Source organism: Protomyctophum bolini (genome assembly GCF_963924005.1).
Source record: "Protomyctophum bolini genome assembly, chromosome: 15".
NCBI lineage: Eukaryota > Metazoa > Chordata > Actinopteri > Myctophiformes > Myctophidae > Protomyctophum > Protomyctophum bolini.
The window spans coordinates 18,917,744-18,940,963 of NC_137876.1; the positions used below are offsets into that span (position 1 = coordinate 18,917,744).

A 23,220-nucleotide genomic window follows, 5' to 3' on the forward strand; every position below is an offset into this window, starting at 1 on the left:
AGTGTTATTGAAATTAAAGTTGTTTTTTAGAACTGAGTGTCCTTCTGTTCAGTCAAACATTCCACAATTTGTTAAAATCCTTTGAAGATATAGATCTACAATCTGAGCTTTCTTGAAAATGTTTGGAAACAGGGTTTATGTGGTTCATCTAAATGTGTGTCTGTAATTTCTCTGGTAGGTCTACAGGCACCCCAACTCCACCTGGCCCAACTATCCTTACCTTGGCATGAAGCTGGTCAAACTGGCCCACCCTGCCAAATTCACAGAGCATATTCGACCCATCTGTCTCCCCAAGCCTGGCTACGTACTTCCTGCTGGTTCTGAATGTTTGTTCTCTGGGTGGGGAGATAACAAGAAACCAGGTGAGGAACATAAACACACATTCAGACAGGCTGACAAGGAATTTGATTGGTCACTCACATCATTGGTCACATTTAGAAAATGTGTGAACATTATAATATTTACATTATTATATTATACATACAACATTATAATAAATAAATACAAAAATACAAAAATACATAAATACATAAATACATACATACAACATACAACATACAGTACATACATGCATACACCCCATTATACAGTCATTATGGTAAACAAGTGGTTAAAAATGTATATATTTTTCATGGAATATATTTTTCCTCTGTATACAATGTCCTGACTATGAATACTGTGTGTTCACAGCGCCATGGGTCACTGACGTTCTCCGTGAAGGCTTACTCACTACGATCACAACGGATCAGTGCAGACGGGACTTTGCTGATCCTGCGATAAACAAATACATCACCAACGCTACGATCTGTACTGCAGGCGATAATCATAAGCCCCATCCCTCCATGGTGAGTGACATAGAGATGGAAACATGATAATGACATGATAATTATATAAAACACACTCTAAAAAACACAACTTGTTTGTTGTTGTTACAGATGGACATAGGTGGATCGCTTAGCTGTGAGGAGAAGGACAGCCTGATCAATAACCTGCATGGTGTCCTCTACTGGGAAACTTACGATGGACATCCTTCTCTGTTCCACGACGCCTCTCCGATGCTCCCCTGGATCAACGAGATGCTCTCTGCAGACGCCTCCAGCAAAGTCTGCTTCAAGAAATTTGAAGGTTAATAATTCAGTTTGTAGGACAGATGTTAACCTCTGAGACACATCTCACACACGCAGATGAATGAACCTCTGCTATGTTTTGAAAAAATGTGTTTTCGAAACATCATTTAAGATATTTTAGGCACAAAACATATTCAGGTGAGGGGTCAAATCATCATTTTGGGGGTCCTTGACCTTGGGCACGAAACAGTTTGAGAACTACTGATTTAGGCAATTAACCAGCTGTTTTCATTTGATTAAAAACTCTACACTTCTACATGTCTCTCCAGGGTTAAAGTGGTTCATTGATTTGAACAGCAGTGTGTGTGTGTGTGTGTGTGTGTGTGTGTGTGTGCGCGCGTGTGCGTGTGTGTGTAAACTAAACTAACAAGTGTGTTTAACAATATAGCTGTAGTAATTACACAGGTATAAAGATGATTTACACAGAATGTGTACAGTAATGTACATCATGTGGAGAGCAGTGGTTGGAACGACAGTACAGGCATGGACTGTAGTCTGTAGTGAGAGAGATGTGTTGATTGTATACTATGTGTAATTGTGTGCAAATACTGAACTTAACTAAACTAAACTATGGGACAGGAAAGGAAACTGGAACAATTGGGCCCATGAGAACACTTGGCGCAATTTTATTTGTACTATTTGATTACTGATGTGCAGCAAAATAATAATATATTTTTGTAATAACATTTAAGACCCAATATTTTTTACAAATGTGCAGCAAAATATAATATATTTTTAATTTGTAATAACATTTAAGGCCTAATATATTTTTTTAAATGCTACAAAACCTAGATAGCTTGATGTCAATCATGTATCATTGACATTATTTATGTCCATTTTCCAAAGCATATTTTTTATTTGAAACATTTATGGAAAACAAACTGCCAATTTAACATTAACCATGTACCAGTATCTGTCCAGAATTTTAACTGAATGTCAATAAATGTCCCTCTCTTTATGTCCTTTGGTGTCTTTCACTGTTCACATTTGGGGGTGAATTTATAGCAGAGAGGCTGTTTACAAATGAGCTGTGATCTGACTGGACTGAACAGAGATACCATGAAGAGCTACAGGCCTCCATGGCCATGGCCACACACACACACACACACACACACACACACACACACACACACGTCAGACGTATCACTAAATTATTATTGTTGTGTGGCTTTTAATGCTGCTGTGCGTAGTGCGTGTACAACAGTAGGCTGTTTATTATTAGAATAGGCATCATAAACCCATCATAAATCCTGTGATTTTAATTTGAAACTTTTAAATGTTTTTTGCATAATTGGCCTTTTAACAGCCCTGGTGGTCCGTGGTGGACCTCACGTTGAGAACCACTGTTAAAAAGCCAGAATTATGTTGAACAGGATGGTGCCCTGACCTAACGTGACTCCACCAGTCGGGGGCGGTATTGAACCACAAGTTCACCACAGGCTGGAAGCTTCCTCACAAACTTCTACATGTCATCATGTGAAAATAAGAAAAGGAGAATTCAGATGATGGAAAACTGAATGTGATGTACAAGTGAATTGTTGATTCACGATACATATAGCCTACACATTTTGCAAAAAAAAGTTTGCTCAATTTTAAATACTTTGAGACCACATACGATGATATTATTAACCGCATGGTAAACCGATATGGTCAATGTCTTGCAGTCTTGCAGATATGCTGTTGTGGGAGAGTGGACACTAGTCACAAAGTCAAAGGGACATTTGAATATGTTGTTAATGGTTTGATCACATATTATGCTAATTACTCAAATTGCTCAAAATGCAACCTTTAGCAACCAAGCTTAATCTAATCTGCTAAGCATGTAGATGACATTTGAATCAAAGGTTTGGTCTGCAGGTCTAACATGGGACCTATGGGGGCTTCCAGTAAATTAAATAAAAGTAAATACATTTAAAAAAAAAGTTTCTTATAGCTGAACATGGTGGCCATTGTTCTCTGTAGATCCACTTATGAGGTCTTGTGAAAGTGTCGACAGCACAGATGTTTGTGGAATTACCACATCGTGGTCAGTATCATGGTCGTCTCTCCTATTCAGATTCAAACAACTTTATTGATCTCCGCAAAGAGCAATTCATTTGCAATCCATATACACATTAAGGTAGTCATTATGTCAGACACAGGTATCGTATCAATACAAGGAAAAGAGCAGCAGCAGTAAATTAAACATCTAGTTATATTTCATATAAATATCAGTATAAAATGACCGTGTTATCAGAGAGTCATCATTCATTGACAGAAAACAGGTAGTAGGACGCACATCCTGAATAGTTCCAGATCGGGGGCAGTGGAGCCATCATGTTGGTACCAGCCAGTGTTGCTGTGTCTGTGGCTGTCCATCATGTTGGTACCAGCCAGTGTTGCTGTGTCTGTGGCTGTCCATCATGTTGGTACCAGCCAGTGTTGCTGTGTCTGTGGCTGTCCAGTGGAGCCATCATGTTGGTACCAGCCAGTGTTGCTGTGTCTGTGGCTGTCCAGTGCAAAGAAAATCTATCTCCGTTTGACAAAATGTCTTTATTTATAAATCAAGTGCTATTGAAGGGTTTTACAAATACTGAACCAATGAAAAGCATTAAAACGTGCTTCTGACTACTAAACTCAGGGCTTAAAGCCAAAAACAATAGACTGAAAGACTGAAAATATTTTTTTGCAAATCTGCACTGATCTCATTAAATGACTCCTATGAGATCCTCAGGACTGAAATCAGTCCCCAGGATTGAGAACTTTAAGCCCTGTAAACTCCATTGGATTCTCAAACCTCTTGGATTTGAGTAAAGTGATGATTTACAGTAATATACATGCAAGTATCTGACGATGTATAAAGTCACCATACAACTTTGATGATGCCGTGTTGAGTGGACAATACATTGCATAGGGTTTCTGTCAGACAGCACAGATACGTATTAAGCCACTTTGGGCTTGATTTCCTGTAAAATATTGCTAGTTGTGGCTTATTGCTTCTAAAGTGTAGTTCAGCTACTTGAAAATATCTACGATCTACAAGCTAGACACTCTTTGCGATCAGAGGCCATGATACAGTAGTTGTTGTGTTAAGAAGAGTGTAGATCAGCTATTTTCAAATAGCAAATCAGGGAATGCGTTTGAAACATTTTACAACATAGATGTTGACAACATGAACATGTTTGAGACCCAGACATGGGTCCAGTGCTCTAAAACAACATTAGACAATAGCGTTTGACTGACCGGCCCTGGTCGCTTATTTGGGGCTTGGTCGCATGTTTCTCTAGCAAAACCTGGCAACACATGGTACCAGTGTGTGAAGTGTACTGGTCATATTCTTAATGTCTTAACGTGTTCAGAGACGTCCATCCCTCTTCTGTCCTGGTGGTGGCGCTGTCCTGTGTCGCCCCGGCTGGCTGTCACCGACCTTTTCTGAACTGAGCCTGGAAACAAAGCCATCATGATGAGTTTACACACACTTCAATTAGGGTCATCCCCATCCAATCACGTGATCGGAAATTGATGCCGATCACGTCACTTTCAAAATGATGGGAATCGGATCGGGAGCAAGGAAACGTGATCGGGACATCCCTAGTATCAATATTATATTCATATCATGATATTAGAATATTGTCTGTGATTTCGTATATATTGTACTATTGTGATATGGCATAATATTATGTATTCTACAAAAAAATATAAATATCGGATCGGGAAAAGTGGCGGTATCGGCAGATACTCAAAATCAAATGATCGGAATCGGATCGGGAGACAAACAACGTGATGGGACATCCCTAGTTACAATACTAACACATTGATGGGGACATCCCTAGTTACAATACTAACAAATTGTATGATGAGAAAGTGTTCTTTAGCTCCTTCAGACTGGAATATACTGTAATATGCTCTCCATAAATGTTAGACATGCTATGGTGCTTCCCTGTCTTCTGTGGCAGTGGTTTTCAACCCTTTTCATTTCAAGGCCCATTATTTACTCTGCATTTGAGCCACGGACAGACCATTCGATGAGATGTAGTCTCTCAGACGCAAAACGTAGAATATTTTGTTGTCGTTGAATACGATTTTGTCCACAATTCCCTGCTGTGTTGATGTGGTACTATAAGGAGAGATATAACAGGCAAACTTGTAAGTTAAAGTAATGCCGATGTTTAACAATACCGGTAATTTAACTCTTGAGAGCATAAAATGTAACTTTTACACTCCAGAGTCCAAGGTCCAATTGGTTCACAACTCGCACCACACTGTGAGCTTGCAGATCGGCTATTTCCACTACTAACAAAATGTGTCCCGGCCGACAAACAGTGTACTATGGCGCTTCATTAAAGGCACAGACACATTGTAAACAACAACGGGGACAGTTGATGTAAAGAGATCAATGCAACCGACCAGTTTCCACTGCAGTATCCTAATCCACTCGTCTGCCTCCACACCCGTCTTAGTACACAGATAGAACGTCCTGTCAGGGAACACCAGACTGGCGCGCGCACGCACGCGCGCGCACGCACGCACGCACGCACGCACGCACGCACGCACGCACGCACGCACGCACGCACGCACGCACGCACGCACGCACGCACGCACGCACGCACGCACGCACACACACACACACACACACACACACACACACACACACACACACACACACACACACACACACACACACACACACACACACACACACACACACACACACACACACACACACACACACACACACACACACACACACACACACACACACACACACACACACACACACACACACACACACACACACACACACACACACACACACACACACACACACACACACACACACACACACACACACACACACACACACACACACACACACACACACACACACACACACACACACACACACACACACACACACACACACACACACACACACACACACACACACACACACACACACACACACACACACACACACACACACACACACACACACACACACACACACACACACACACACACACACACACACACACAAATTACATCATATGACAGAACCTGGTGGTGGAAGCTAGAAGTAGGAAAGCCCAACTAACTTCATCTAATGTCATCATCATGGACCCTGACAAATGTCTAGCATTGCACCACCATAGAAAGTAGGCTACCCTCGCCTACTGCATCACAGCTGTGGCTTAAACTGTCTGTAGGCCTACTGTTTTGGAGCGGAAGTCACTGCAGAAGGTGGTGAAAAACAAAGGCAATGGTTTCCAAACTGGAACAACAACAACAACAACAGGGTCAAAACAAATGATTCTGGGGGTCGACAGATGATTAGCTTAATGTGCAACACTGTTTCCTCACTCAACAGTAAACAAACCAACCGAGGGGTATCTGCACATTACTGAAGTGAAAATGTCAAGGACTTTTAATACCTTTTTAATATCTCAAAAAAAAAAAGAATTAATCATGAGCCCATTACAACGCCAAAACTAACTAACTAACTATACTATAAAAATCACACCCGTGTGAAGTGAGGGGTAATATATTAAAGCATAACTCATGTTGATTAGGTTATGTAAAACAAACGGTGCAAACACAAACATTAAACGCCATTAACAATACAGAGACAATATGACGAAATGAGGCACATTATGACGTACATTTTCCCTTCATTGTCAATGGCGTTTACAAGACAATAAAGCTGTGTATAGGAGGGGCTGGCACCCCTCAAAAATGGCCAAATATTGTCAAATATTACCTACCTACTGTAAGAAAGAGGCTTTTTAAAAAAAATCACACCCGTGTTGCAACTCCCCCCTTCTCTCTCTCTCTCTCTCTCTCTCTCTCTCATTAGCAGGCAACAGTGCAGCACTCTCTCTCTCTGTGTTTCTGGCACAACAGCGCCCCTACTGGTACTAATAGTCATACTCGTGCTCATTAACGTCACACGGACACATGGACACAAAAATGTACAACCTAAATGTAATGCCCAAACTCCTACAATTCTTGTCAGGGTCCCCAGTTCTAATTATATTGGGTTGTCATGGTCAGAAAAGTGTGGGAAGCCTAGGCCTACTGTATCACAGCTTGGTGTGGATAGTGTAGAAGGACAATATCAGTCAGCAGAATCAGAAAGCAGGTGTTTTCAAAGAATCTATTGTGGTTAAAATGGAGTTTGAAAGTTACAATGAATGGGTTTGTATAGGAAGGACATTTCTAAATACTGAACCGAGTCTGAGGTGAAACACAGAAGCCTGTTTGAAAGTGAAATATCCTAAATACATAAACGCACTTCCCACCATTTCTGTTTTCTTCTTTGTTTCATCTGCCATGTACTTCCTCTTTTTCTAAACCAGTTTTCACTTTGTCGAATGTCCCCTGCATGCCAGGAGGAAGTGAAGCATAACCGCTTGCTAACATAAAAAAACGTGCCGGCTGTGTCAAAACCCAAAAGGCCAGCGGAAGTTTGTATATGACACAGATTATTAGCCCATTAAAACTGGAAAAGCATCCGTGTCATTTGAGATTCTTAGCTACAGTATAGTAAATATAGCAACATAAGGTTTTCAGAAAGCTCTTTTTAGAACAGGTTTGGAACAGTCCATAATGCAGAAGGCCCTGATCATAAATGTAAATCATTTATTTTGGATGGATAGACCTGTGGGAGAGTTTCCTTCTTCTGGGCATTCATTCATTTGAGCAAAGATGTATTGCCAACTTTTTTTTTTCCATTTTCCCTCAACAGCTCAAACCCGTTCTACAGTTGACTGAATGTGATGCAATGCAGCTGCTATCAGCAACGAGAAAAAAAGAAAAGAAAAAAAGAGAACAGACCAGTGATTCCCAACCTGTGGCCCACTGATGATAAGAGTGTCTGCCACAGCAGTCAGCAGTGGTTCCCAAACATTTTATCTCAAGGCCAAAAATAAATAAAAATAAAATAAAATTCATAGATAGCTTCATATAGATTTGTTTGACACCACTGCCATTACGTTTTGTTTACACACGCATGCTCTTTTCTATTAATGTTGGATTTGTGTTGCATTTTCAAACCTTAAACCCCCAAAACTAAGTAAACTCGAATTTGGCTCTGTAATGTTGAAGCAATAATATTGTAACATTTAACACATTGGGAGTAATGTCCCATGCACTCACCAGAAACAGTTGACTCTGTCCTGGGAGTAGTCAAACTGCACAGCAGAGCAGGCCCTCAGGTCCAGGGTACGGATGGGCTCATTGAACTGAGAGAGAGAGAGAGAGAGAGAGAGAGAGAGAGAGAGAGAGAGAGAGAGAGAGAGAGAGAGAGAGAGAGAGAGAGAGAGAGAGAGAGAGAGAGAGAGAGAGAGAGAGAGAGAGCATGTTTGAGACTCCAACACATATCACACTGTCAGTGTGTGATAGGCCTATTAAAAAAAAGCAGAACTGTCTTTTTAACACCAGCAGTAAACAAACTGAAACTATCAGACTGGCACCAGACAGACAGGCAGACAGACAGACAGTGTACATACTTTGGAAAATACTCAAAATGCTATTCCTTTTCCTATGAAGTAAAGTTCATTCAAAAACAACAACCTATGAAACTCACTCATTTGTGGGTGACATTTCCAAAACGTTTCCAAACCTACCATTTTATCTTTGAAGTACTTGAGGTCGTATCGGTTTAGCGTGAACCATCTCTGTTTCCAGCTCTGCAACACAAAATACAAAGTTACAACTGCTATTATAATCGATGCAAACAATATGAAAATGCTTTGGCCATGTCTCGCGACCCCCAGCACCAATTAACCATGTATATGAAGATCAGATTGAAAATGTGTGAAGTAATTCCTTCACCACGACTGACGCAGTGATCTTACGGTAACCTACCTTCACTACAGCTCCTTGTTTGACCAGATAGCCCTCCTTTGTGCCCAGCTGTGGAAAAAGGAAAAATACACTCACATGTTACTGTAGCTACAGTATTGGTAGTGAACAGACATGTTTCTTTCATAAATTAATGTCCTCTGTTTCATAAGACAGTGTCACACAAAAGTAGCTTGTAGATCTGCTATTTGTTTCGCTATTTATTCAAAACGGGGGGTACAGGTGGCTAATTATATGGATAATATTATTATGTTATATTGCACGTGCAAAATGTTGAGTAAGTGTGCGTTCCTCTGTCCTCACTCCTCCCTTACAAACACACAAACCCACGCCACGTACAATCAAAGAGTCCTAGTCAAACAAACTCTACATCCAGAAAAGCGGCACTTTGTTGGCACTGCCCACCAGTTGCTCAAAGCCCTGGCAGATAACAAAGGAACGTCTGGAAATGGACGCGATCAGATGCGGCATCCTGCCGCGACTGTGTGACCGGCGCATAACATTAGTGTCCTTGAGCAAGACACCGATGTGCTGCATGGGGCCTTTCATGTTTCCCTCCAAATGGGTGAATGTTATGCTGCAAAGCGCTGTGGATAAAGGCCACTTCTAAATGCACCATTTAAGAATAGTAATATAACAGTTATTTGTTTCTTCTTCCATTTCCTGAAAAGTATAGCTGTGTTGGACATAGAAGATTTCCACCTGTCAGTAAAGGATATGGATATGGATATGGCTAAAACAGAAAGTGTGTGTTTGTGCGTGTGCGTGTGTGTGTGTGTGTGTGTGTGTGTGCGTGCGTCTTACAGAGGGGGCGTTGGGCACCAGGTCACTGTTGGTCCGTCCAGTCTGTATGGCGGTGTGAACTCTGACCGACTCATAGATGGACGGTTCCTCCACGTCTCTGGGATACGGACAGCTGAGGACTAGGAGAGTTCCTGCAGGACAGCCGGACAGTTCACACAATGAACGGTTTTAGTGGTGTCATCATTAAAATCTTAGCATTTTGCCAATTATTTAGGGGCCGACCTATAAAGCTATGAATGTACAACTGTACATCATCCATAAACTTTTGTACAGTTGTAAATATATTGCACTAATAATGTATGGCCGTGCTTAAACGAGCTTAAATGAACATGATGGATCGCCTAGATCAGCTGTGCCGAGTCTCGCTGCTCTCCCAGGGCTGGGTTGCTATAGGCTCCCGATTTTCTAACGAATATCTTAGCTATAAGGAAATTGATACCTGCCCTGATGGAGACTCCTTTGTGAGTCGAAACATGTTGGCTTTTTAAACTTTTCTAAGAAAGCACCTTGATTTTATATCCACCCTCTCCTCATTTGTATACCTTTTTGAGTGCTCGGATCGCCACCTTTTCTTCAGTATTCCAGTCCCACCGATCTTTGAAGCACGAGTCTACTTTTAAACTTTCTTTTGCATCTCCATCGAGCACCTGGTTGATTCTCTCTTTATAATGAAATGGAGTTTTTTTCAAGGGTAGCCGTTGTATAATGACTATAATCACAATATTACACTTGGGGTTTGTGCTTTACCGTCATTAATGGCACGCCTGCGTTGCTGCAGGGACGCAGCAGAAGTGGTGTAATAATTGCTTAAAGGCGCAGTGAAACGGAAATGGTGAACAACATGAAAATGGTGTTTCCACATGAAACACCGGTCTGAAGTTTCTGAACCAATCAGAGTGTCGCATCCCTTCAGGCGATGGGACGGTAGCTAGGGACGGTGGCTAATGCTATTGATTGATTGAAATCTTTATTAACAGTTTGCAGAATTACAGTACATTTCAAGCACAAACTCAATACAAAGACTGTTAACTGTGAGTGGACGACCCAATTAAGCCTTACACTTGTTTACAACAGGGTCCACATTGTTCAATTCATCAAAACATTTAGAGACAAACAAATAGACACTTCTATGTAGTTAAAGAACAGAACAGGAATTCATCATATAGGAAGCGAAAAGGGGAAAAAAAAGTATATATACAGTGAGGGGAACAGGGGGATAAAAGAAAAGAAAACGAAAGACAGAGTGTAGGGCGCCTGCACACAACACCATGCGTTGATGCCATGTGTGCATATGTGCAGGCACCCAACACCACGTCCATACAAAAACATAGTACAATCCATAGTACAAGGACAGAGTGTAGGGCGCCTGCACACAACACCATGCGTTGATGCCATGTGTGCATATGTGCAGGCACCCAACACCACGTCCATACAAAAACATAGTACAATCCAGATACAAATTCAGCTTTTACAGAGGCCAGTTTCGAATTGCAGCCATCCGTAGGTGCCCTTTGAGAGCAGTTTTGAAGGAGCCAAGGGATTCACATGTCTTAATGACTGTTGGTAGGGCGTTCCACATTTTGGTCGCATAGGAGCGAAAAGAATTTAGTCCCTTGTTTGTGCCGAATCTGGGTTGTACATGGTTTGTTGCACTCCCTCTGGTGTTGTGGGTGTGGACTTCGTTTACATTAAGGAAGTATTTAGACAGGTACATGGGTATCTTGGTGGTGTATCTAATCTTGTGGACCAGACCCATTGCAAGATGCTGTACTCTGTCGTCGACCCTAAGCCATCCCAGCCTGTCAAAGTGGGCAGGGGTGAGGTGGGTTCGGGGGGTGAGGCCAAGTAGGAGCCTGACCAGTTTGTTTTGGGAGGTCTGGAGCCTTGTTTTAAGGGCCTTTGAGGTGCTGTGGTACCAGGAGGTGGATGCATAGTCAAAGAAACCTTGTACAAGGGCTCCTGTTAAGGTCTTCAAGGTGTTTTTGTCGACCAGTGAGGAGATCCTGTAGAGGAATCTTGTTCTTTGATTGACTTTTTTGATTACGTTGGTGGCCATCTTATCACCGGAAAGATTGGCCTCCAGGATGGAACCTAGGTAGGTAATTTGATCCTTCCGTGTGATAATATCATCACCAACTCTAACCAAGAAGCCATCTGCCTTTTTGAGATTACTATTTGATCCGAAGAGAATGGATTCAGTTTTTCCCAGGTGTAAGGATAGTTTGTTATCAGCGAGCCAGGTGCAGATTCTACCGAGTTCAGAGCTGAGGGTCTTTTCAACCTGCAGTTTGTTCCTGTCCGAGACCAGCAGTGCTGAGTCGTCTGCGAACAGGAACAAGTTGCAGTCACAAGCTGAAGTCATGTCGTTTACATATATTAGGAACAGTAAAGGCCCTAGTATGCTTCCTTGTGGGACGCCACAGCTCACTGGGAGGGGGGGGGACAGTGTTCCGTTCACTTCCACCATCTGTTCTCTCCCCTCCAGGTAGGATTGCATCCAGCTCACTGATGTGCTATCAAAACCAATAGCTTTAAGCTTGTTAACCAGTATGGAGTGGTTCACGGTGTCAAAAGCCTTTTGGAGGTCCAGCATGACCATGCCGCAGTATTTTCCAGCATCCACCTCGTGTTTGATGTGGTCGCTCAAATAGAGAAGGCATGTGTCAGTGGAGTGGGATGTTCTGAAACCAGATTGGAACTCGTACAACAATTTATTAGTGGCAAGATACTTTTCAACCTGTTCATAGACTATTTTTTCCATCACTTTCGAGATGGAGCTTAGAATAGAAATAGGGCGGTAGTTGCCGGGTTCTAATTTGCTCCCTTTTTTGTACAGGGGGGTTACTTTGGCCAGTTTAAAATCTCTGGGGACCTGTCCTTGTTTGATGGAGAGGTTAACTATGTGGGTGATGACTGGAGCTATGGAAATGGCTGAGTCTCTGAGAAATTTGGAGGGAATATTGTCATGGCCAGTGGCCTTGTGGGGTTGGAGGGCACTCAGTTTCTTAAGTACCTCCTCAGTTGTTACCATTGTCATTTTAAAATCGTCTTTACAAACACCTAGGTTTTTGTAGAAGCCTTTGATGTGCTCTACACCAAAACGCCCAGAGTGGGAGGGCAGTTTGTTAACCAGCATTGTTGCAATGTTTGTAAAGAAGATGTTCAAGTGATTGGCTACATCAACCTTGTCAGTGATGAGGGTGTTATTTGATTTGATGTTTATGTTAGTAAACCTGGTTTTAAGTTTCTGACCACAGCCTAGTTGGTTGTTTAGTAGCTTCCAGAGCTCCCGAGGATTGTTTTTGATTTCCTCGGCTTTAGCATTGATAAAGTTACTTTTGGCTGATTTGGTCATGGCAATTACACCGTTTCTTAGCTTGTTACATTGGGTTTTAAGGATGCACAGTTTGGTTTGGAGATCACTGTCGAAGCGCTTAGCTAGCTTGGACTTGCATTTAAGAAGTTCAGAGCATTTGTTGTCTCTGGCTTTCATTGCAGTCAGTATGTCCGAATTCATCCATGGCTCCGAGCGGGTTTTGACCCTGATGGTTCTCAGAGGAGCCATGTTGTTTAGTACTGTTGTAAATTTGGTTTTAAAGCCAAGCCATGCTTCTTCGACTAGTGAGCTCCTGAGCACATCGGACCAATCCAGTCTCTCCAGTTCTAGGTTAAAGGCCTCACTAGAGTAGGTTTTGAGGTCCCTAGATATGACTGTTTTGTGACAGTCAAATTTTAGTTTCTGTATTTTGCGGGTACAGAAAATCATAAAATGATCACTGAGCCCACATACAATAACCCCTTTCTTGGAGATTCTGGATTTGTCCGAGGTCAGAATGAGATCAATGACAGTTTGAGTAGAATCACACACTCTTGTGGGTTGGGTAATTAGCTGGCTGTCGCCAATCAGGATTTTCTCTACAGATTCCTCCCCAGCTAAGCACCCCTCAAGAATATCATAGAACCCGTGCTGATCAGGCGGTCTATAGACGGTGCCAACTAGTACTGATTTAGCATTTTTGAAAATTAATTCAACCCACACAGTTTCAATTTCATCATGCTGTAATTCAGTACGAGTAACATATTCAGTGTCTTTGTGAATATACATGCACACGCCACCACCATGCCTGTTTCTGTCGTTCCTAATGACAGTATAGTTTTCTATTTCTATCTCTGGGTCCTTAGTGGACTCGTCAAGCTTAGTTTCAGAAAAACACAGGATGTTTGCCTTACCGTTTTGAAATAGATGTCTGATCTCTGCCAGTTTGCGACTGAGGCTATTCACATTCAAATGAAACAGATGAAGGCCGTTGGTTTCGACGATTGTGTTAATTTCGTCTGTGTTGAAATAGTCTGAGGTGTGAATGTGGATGGGCGGTGGAATTTCCGTGGCTGAGGTGTGAGTGGGGAGGGGCGGTGGAATGTCAATGCCATTGTCCTCAGTAGTCCTGGATTGACTGTGCATGTCAGGACATGTCCTGCACATGTCAATGCCATTGTCCTCAGTAGTCCTGGATTGACTGTGCATGTCAGGACATGTCCTGCACATGTCAATGCCATTGTCCTCAGTAGTCCTGGATTGACTGGGGGTGTGGGGGAGGGGGGGTGTTCCTCGGTTTCGATCACAGCCGGGTTGGTTTCAGCAAACATAACGCCCGCGGTGAAATAAGGGGGTCCGCTGGCGTTGGTTGTATGCTGTGGGGGAGAGGCTGGAGAGCGTTCCCAGGCTGATCTTGGAGTTGCGTCCATGGTCAAGTCCATGGAGGCGGCGCTCTGGAAGCCGTGGCGCGTTGCGATGGAAACGGCTGTGGCTTGCGGAAGTACCTCTTGCTGTAGGAGCAGCCTCGCTTGTGAGACCGCTTGTGATCGTGTAACCGGTCCAGGATTGAAATGAATGTCTCCCGATAGCAACAGGCATAAAATAATCACAGTTCTGCGATCCATTTTGCCAGTCGGGGGCTTGTACTTGCGATTCGGGTTCGCTGTTAACAGGCCATGAATCGCCGCCGACCCAAAAGAAATGTGTTTGCATTCCAAACCATTTAGGAGGAAATAGTCGCTGTGAAACTCAAACTCCTCTGCTTCGTTTCCGTATCGTTCCATCTCTTCTTGGTGTAAACTCCATGTTGAATTAAAGCATGCGTCCGTAATCCATAGGATGAAGAATAGGTAAAAGGCGGAACAAGTTGAAAACATAGCTACCGGTTCTTGGTTGGAGAGAGCTCCTGGGAATGCGACTGCTCAGGTCGAGAGCCAGAGTCGAGCGTGGTGTTGCTTGTTTATAAATCAGACGGTCGCCCAGCACAACCAGTTTACTGTTATGTGGCTTATTTCTACCCTATAATGTTTTCAGAAACATATTTTAGCGTGATGATTAAGTTGAAACCGAGTAATACACTGTCTGAATGTTATCTTGAATGGAAATAAAAACGGAGTAATCTGTAATCAGAAGCAGCTGTGTTGCATGGATGCGCAGACATGGGGAATTAAACATGTGAGCTTCATTTTTATTGGCTTTTATCGATGTGTATCTCTACACGTCATCACGCAGCACGTTTTCGTTTTAATAAATAAATAATACAATGGTTTTTATGGACCTTTGATATAAAAACACACAGAAATGAGAATTTTCCCATTGTTTTGGCATCCATTGTTAGGTATGCCCATATGATGACCACGGATATGGTCTAAAAGTGTGAAAAACATATTTTTCATTTCACTGCGCCTTAGTACCTGTGTCACTGCCCACTAGAGGCTGGTTGGCGAAGTGGTTGACAAACTCCCGTAGGGACGTAAACTCGTTGAAACCAAACACATAGACGTTGTCCCTTCTGGTCACATGGAAATGCTTCACCGAGTCCTTGGCCCTGCACAGGATGACATTAGCATGGCATTAGCCAGACTGATAATGTGGATTCACCCACACATTCCACCACAGTATAGGCCTACTCTACGGTACCAGTTATCCATGTAAGTAGCCATGCCGAGCCATGAGGCCCATAGTGCAGGAGCCTAAGGGCTGTATTATGCGTGTCTTAAGTACCAGGTCTTATTCCCTAACTTGAGTAAACTAAAGACCTGGAGGCGTGATCAATGCTCTTTGGCCACTCAGAATAGCCAAATGGCATTGATCACGCCTCCAGGTCTTTAGTTTACTCAAGTTAGGGAATAAGACCTGGTACTTAAGACACACAAAATACAGCCCTATATCTCCTGTTTCTGTAGCGTGAGGCAGCTTGATGTACAAGTACACCCCCTGGACATGACGCTAGTATTTCGCAGGGACTGCGACATACTGGCTAATGAAAGGCTAGTAGAAATGCTTCACCGATTCGGTGACGGATTTGGTGTCCAACGACAAACGTCACGGGGGTGCATGCCATGGTTCTCAGACTCAGAGTGGGGTTCCAGGTGGTTGTCAAAGGTCATGTCCAACCCAGACACGTGTCGCGAGCTTGTCGATCTGCTATTTTCAACGAAAGCTGCTCGCTTTCCCCACAATAACACAAAACAGAACATACATTAGTATAGAGCCCTGGGGGACTCCTCTCAAACATGTGTTAAATCTTCCCCTCAGCAGCTGCATAATGTCATCAGCTGACAGAGGCAGCTTTAAAAAGACTGCCCGTTACTAGCCTCTATGCACAGCAGCCATACAGTATATATACCTTTATTGAAAGGATAAGCCCCTTTTGAGATGTCACAAATCAAAAAAACTAAACAAAACAGAACAAAAGCTCTCCCAAAGATAGCTCCCACCCCACTGTTTCAACCCTAAATAGCAGAGTTCATATGGGGAAAACAAATGGGTACTGTATATCATATAGGTTTTACAAAATTATACTAATTAAGGTTCTGTTCCATTCAGTGAAGCACAGAAACCCGAGTGTACAAATGGAACCTTGTGGTGGTGTGGAACGCACGGTCGCACGTACGCACGCACGCACGCACAATTTATTTTACATTGACTTGAATGGGTACTGTATTTTCTCATCCCCCAAGTGTTTTTTCCGGCCACTGCTGGGCGACCCTGGTTGACATCACAGTGTTTGTGATGTCACAGAGTGACGATGTCACATCACTGACATCATCAGGTTGATATATGAGCGGCCACTCTCTGACATACAGGCAGATTTTATAACTCTCATTTCAGTCCTGTGTGATCGTCTCCCGCCTCTAAGTCCATTATGTAATATAATCATTATTATTGCTAGTCCTGTTTCAAGTTCCTGTAGACTAGTCTGTCCTGGGATTGTCCAGTAAGGACTTTCCACTACCCGTGTCAGTGAAGTTTGCTTCGGAGTTCCTCCACCTACAGTACGAGCACACAGTAAGACTCCATCGTTTTACAGAGAAAGACTTGACCCGATAAGATACAGCTTGATCCACAGTGGGCTGCTAGAATGTTGTTCTGGACACTTCATCGGAAAGGACCAAAGAGAAGACCTCTTCATGGAGTGGATCATGCTGCCGTTGCAGTGGGACTTAAAGTGTACTGCTTTGGCTTCGGAAGGATGTTGTACACCCTTGGCTCTGGAGGGTCCTTGTTCAGGTTTCAGATTGACGTCCAGATCTTCAACACAGTATCTTTACGCTGGGTCAAGTTTCCTCCAGTGACCCACGAGGCCCCCCCCTACCGCCAAGGCCACAAAGCTGTGCTGGTAGAAGATGTCATCTACCTCTGGGGAGGAGATACTTACGGCAAAGTGCTTTATGCATTCAATGTCGACACCCACCAATGGTTCAAACCCAAAATATCTGGGACTGTTCCAGAGGCGAGAGAGGGCCACTCGGCATGTGCCTTGGGGAAGTCCATGTATATATATGGGGGATACAGATATGGACTTTTTATGTCAGTCATTTTCGTTGATAACATGTACAAGTTGGACACCACCACAATGGTCTGGTCTTTAATTAACACAACAAACACTCCACCAGTAGCAGGTTACCCTGCCACCATCATCGGGACAAAGATGTTTGTATTTCTTTCGAGCAGTATCTTTCAGATAAAGTACGTCAGAGGGTTTGAAACAGAGTCCAACTTCTGGCTCAAGACTACTATACGTCTTCCAGTAAGACGTATAGGTTATTCAACCTTTGCCTACAATGAAGAGCTTTATGTATTTGGTGGGAAGAACTGTAACGGGACCCCTTGCAATGATCTGTGGAAATTCAGTCCGGAAACCTTCTCCTGGAAGAAGGTTGAGCCCAAGGGAAATGTTCCGTGTTCAGGATATGAGCTGAGCTGCTGCCTGGTGGGAGATCGTATGTTCCTCTTTGGTGGAATACATGATGGCCTGTACATCTTAGACTTCAGTCCCAGTCTGAAGACGTTAGGCAGCCTAGCGGTTATTGATTACGGGTTGGAGCAGTCGGGACTCCCACACAACATCAGGTGGGAACTGCCAGCCATGACTACTACTACGAATTACAGCAGGCTGTTTTCACAGCTTCTGAAATATTTCCACTTTAAAGCACTGAATTAAGTCCGACATCACTGCCGCTGGAGGGCGCTAGTGTTATTTTCACTATACTTCTTTTATTTATTTATTCATTGGAATTATTTTATTTTTAAAGATTTTTATTTATGAAATGCTCTTTAACCGCCACTGCCGTTGATTAATGGCAATTGCGCTTTTATAGTGCATTCGATCGATCGAGCCATAATGCTACTTACGTTAGCCGGTTAGCTATAACTGTGTTGTTAGCACAGCACTGGATCGCCCATCTTAGATCGTCGTCGCCATACTAATCCATTCTATCCGTTTCTTTCAATCGCCTGTATCTCCTATTCCTTGTCCCAGATGGCATTTTTGTCAAAACAGCGTTTTCTTTGACGGCACAGAGCCGACGATGTGGAGCGTTCCAGTGTCCCGGTTTGGATTCATATTGTAAACAAGGCCTGTCCCTGCTCCGTTGAGCGTCCTAGGATAATCTACTTCCGGTAGACTGCGGAACTGTGGCTTTTCGAAATAAGAGCTCGACTGGAAAAAATGCTGCCTTGAATTAGATCCTAATTTTTCAATAAATGCTAGCGCTGAAAGGCCTGAGAGCCGCTTAGGAGCGAGCAGACATAATAGGCGCAAACTGTTCCAGAGGTTGGGGTCACTGCAAGGGCTCCCCTTGCAGTGAGGTGCAGAGGTGACTCACCTCACCTCTGCACCTCTAGTCTTCTCCCTACCTTCAAAACTGCCCTGAAAACACACTCACAGTGAAATTGCCTTTCCCACTTGACTTTGTATCAACTCTTGTTTTTAGTGTAGAACCACTGGTTTAGTGCTTTTATCTCTTTCGCCATCTTAATTAATCTTTCCCCCGGCCCTCCCAAACACTTGTAATGCGAATTTGAGTACTCAGAAAAGCGTTATATAAATCCCAGGTATTATTATTGTTTATTATTATTGACACTCTTTATTCACGTTTTATAGTCTGCCCCAGGCTGTGGGCACATCATGTGCTTCAAACAATAGGAAGACAGAAGGAGGGGGGTTACATCTCATCCACATGATTCCAGAATGCACTTGGCGAGCTCGAGACCACACATATTTTCTAGTTATTATCTGAAGTAACAGAAATAAAAACATAAGGGTACATAAATGGAAACTATCAAACATTATTGTTGCATACCTTTTGTACATTGTTTGTGCAACAAACAATGACACATAAATGCCCACTTATTTAAAAAAAATCACACTCGTCATGTGAAGTCAGGGGTTCCAACTGTCCATCTTCATCGTCCTCCATGAGACTTGAATGCAGTGTGTTATTGTATGTAAAAGACGTCTTATGTTGTCATTTAATGCCCTAAACCAACATTAAAGTCTATAGACTTCGCTGGCAAACGAAGTGGCGTGCTCTAAACAAAGTCTCTTTACAGGTAGATGGAAAGGAGGGTCCATGCGGGGGTCCTGTGCTGTCACTGCTGTTGTTTTGTACCGGCTCACCTGCCAGTGAGGAGCCCCAGCGTCCTCCGTGGCGGCGTCATTAGGTGAGTACTAGTTAATTCATTGTTACTTTCTTATAAACTGTGGCTGGGTTGATTGCAGCTGCAGTGCCTGCTGCAGCATGCACTGCAGCATGCACTGCAGCAGCAGCAGCAGCCGGCGCTGGAGGAACTGTGGCTGGGTTGATTGCAGCTGCAGTGCCTGCTGGAGCATGCACTGCAGCAGCAGCCGGCGCTGGAGGAACTGTGGCTGGGTTGATTGCAGCTGCAGTGCCTGCTGCAGCATGCACTGCAGCAGCAGCCGGCGCTGGAGGAACTGTGGCTGGGTTGATTGCAGCAATCGTTATCTGAGAGGCAACAAGGTGAACCTGGCCATGAAGCAACGGTCTCTCCACAAAGGAAAGGAACATTTTCACAGTATTGTTCCAGGCTAAATACTGCAGATCACGTCAGATTTGTTGATATAAAGTTCATTGGCTGGAGATGATTCACGTCCGCAATGTCAGAGGACAAGACCAGGGTTGGCGGTCTCTCATTAGTCCAAACGCAGTGATGATGAGAATGGCGTAGCGACGTAGAGTTCATCTTCCTTGGTTCAGTCATTGATGGCCACAGACCGGGAAAGCACAGAGGCTGGCGAACCTGTAGATAACTTTCCCTGCACTGTGCTAAGTTACTAGGCCAAGGTCAGGTGGACAGGATGGACGGTCCACATACAACCATCTGCCTCAATGGTATAAAAATATTCTACCATGTATTCACAGAGACAGAGAGAGAGAGCATCCATACCTCACAGACAGAGCGAAGCAGCCTGGTCCTTCATTACTGTTCCTCAGCAGATAGCTGCCATCACGACCGTTAGACATGAGGAGAGCCTCAGCCGCATGACGAGACAGCTCACAATGATACCACCTGTTAATGGTTCAAATTATACCATTATAATGATTACAATTACACCACCTGTTAATGAGAGGTTAGAATGATACCGTCTGGCCGTGAAAATCGTATTAATGAAATGACAGCCTGACAGGTCAAAAATGATACTACCCTGAAGACTCAAATCACATCATTCTAAACAAATAGCTCAAAATACCATACATCTATATGAAATGACAGGTTACAAAATGACACCATATATCTATGAAATGGTAGGTTATACAAATATGACATCCGTTAATGAAATGACAGGTTAAAATGCCACAAATCACCGTCCACTGAGGAGTACAGGTTTCATTTTTCACAGGTGCTGTAAAGAGGATCTGAAAATGTGGTGAAGCTCATGCACCTGTTAAGCCTACGTATACATGAGTGGTTCTCTCTCCTCTTTCACGTCACGGACCGCAAAATTGATATTTAATATTATATTTAATATTATTATTAATAATCCCCACCGGACCCCACTTGGCCAACATTGTTCCTGAACAAACAATTAATATTTATAAAGCTTTAACTTAAACAATTTTGTTTTTTTCTTACCCTACCTTAATAGACAAAATAAAACAGAGGAAATAAAGCCTCGCCAGGATTTTGCAAACTGCTGTAAATGTCGTCATTTGAAAGCATAATGTGTCACAATAAACAGTAGGGCGAGCTGCCATCAGCCACAGTTAAACACTCTACGCACACAATTATGAGCCTTTTTTAACACCCTCCACACAAAGTGCAATGAAACTATCCATATTAAAAATCAGTAGTATTCAACCAGGGGTCCGGGGACCACCAGTGGTCCTTGAGGGGGTCCCAGGTGCTCCCCAGTTGAGTTGGTAACCAAATGGACCATTATAGATATTTAACTCTAAAAATAAACCAAATAGAGTATAGACCATTCGGTTTCATTTTTTACCGCCAAGAGTTAAATTAATGTAGGCTAAAACATTTGCATTACTAGAAGTCTATACAATTAGAGAATGTAGAAGAATGGCATTATGTTTTATCCACGTTTGCCTGCTCTCTCTCTCCTGTACCACCGGCATCAATATAGCATGGATTTGTGACTCAAATGCTGCATAAACAATGGGCCTTGAAAGGGTTGTCTTACCTCAGAGTCTCCAGTTCATCGCTGGTCTCCTCAGAAGAGTCGCTGTAGTAACTCATGGTCCGTCACTACACTGCAGTGAACAACAGTAGAATGAGGTTGAGCAGACTGTCAGCCGTATAGCTTATAGGAGGAGGAGACAGACACACAGCCAGCCCAGGGAAATAGAAACACAGCTGTATGCTGTGTAGTTTATAGGAGGAGACAGACACAGCCAGGGAAATACAAACCAAAGTGTCTCCTGGTGTCGCACGCACGCACTCACACTCTCGCTCTCTCTCTCACAGAATCACACACATATATTATTTTGAGTATTGTTTTTTTTCACATTTTCACTTCCACGGTAAGTTCCACTCGACTATATAGCTACATCTCTGAGGCCAATATTCTACTTTTTATTCCACTATTGTTCAAACTTTAGGTTCACGCACCTCTCTCTCTCTCTCATATATTCATAGGGTATATAAATATAGCAGATCTACAAGCAAACACTTCCCAGTGTTGTGACATTAACATTGTACAAATTAAATTATGTAATGTTAACTCTCTTTGACTTTGCCTATAGCCTCATGTAGCGATACTATCATACTATCATACTAATATCACTGCTGTAATATGCATTGCAAAGGCAGGTGAAGGCTATACTGTAGCTGTGCGCACACACACACACACACACACACACACACACACACACACACGTGAGTGAGCCCAATTGTGTCATTCAGTGTCAACACAAGATGTCAACATTACATTTATTACAAAGTCAGATAGTCAAATTAAGGCGGGCATTATAAATCATGTTCAATCATTCATGTTGAATCCATTATAAATAAGAATAAGAATAAGAATAACACAGTACCTTCCATGGAATGTGTATAGAATAGTTGGCGTGGTCCACATATATTAATTTGTTATACGTACAGTATGAGTGAAAGAATCATACTTTATCATTTTAGATGCTGGTCCGACCTTGTGTATGAAAAATCCAGGAGTGTGAATGCGGTAACTATGGTGCATGGTTCCTCATGGCAGGTGGTTAGACAGGTTCATTAATATAACTTCTATGGATTGGGTCCAACTTTAAAGGAGAATTCCATGCTAGAAGGCTTTCTTACCTTTATTTGTAGTCGTTACGTCCCCACCAAAGAGGTCCAGGTGTTATTTGTAGTCGTTACGTACGTCCCCACCAAAGAGGTCCAGGTGTTATTTGTAGTTGTTACGTCCCCACCAAAAAGGTCCAGGTGTTATTTGTAGTAGTTACGTCCCCACCAAAGAGGTCCAGGTGTTATTTGTAGTCGTTACGTCCCCACCAAAGAGTTCCAGGTTTTCTTTTGTGCAAAAGTGCATTATTGGCCATTTCCTCTACCATAAGCCCTCAATGGGGGTTGGGTTTTTGTGCTAATTCGCTTATTGCCATCAAAAATAAGTAGTAAAGTGTGCCGCTTGGGATACTATTTACATTATGAAGAGAG

The 23,220-nt window shown here is 42.9% G+C and overlaps 1 protein-coding gene across 1 annotated transcript; it reads right to left on the reverse strand.

Annotated features, from left to right (window-relative positions):
- Window positions 1-3,180: 3,180 nt before the first annotated feature.
- Window positions 3,181-21,828, reverse strand: dapp1 (dual adaptor of phosphotyrosine and 3-phosphoinositides). Its single transcript, XM_080784679.1, has 9 exons — window positions 21,752-21,828; window positions 20,503-20,625; window positions 15,504-15,637; window positions 9,774-9,904; window positions 8,973-9,020; window positions 8,732-8,794; window positions 8,262-8,347; window positions 5,514-5,601; window positions 3,181-4,549 (listed from the first exon to the last, which is right to left on the reverse strand). The coding sequence occupies exons 1-9, from the start codon at window positions 21,805-21,807 to the stop codon at window positions 4,526-4,528; spliced, it is 753 nt and encodes a 250-aa protein (XP_080640805.1). The 5' UTR covers window positions 21,808-21,828; the 3' UTR covers window positions 3,181-4,525.
- Window positions 21,829-23,220: the final 1,392 nt, after the last annotated feature.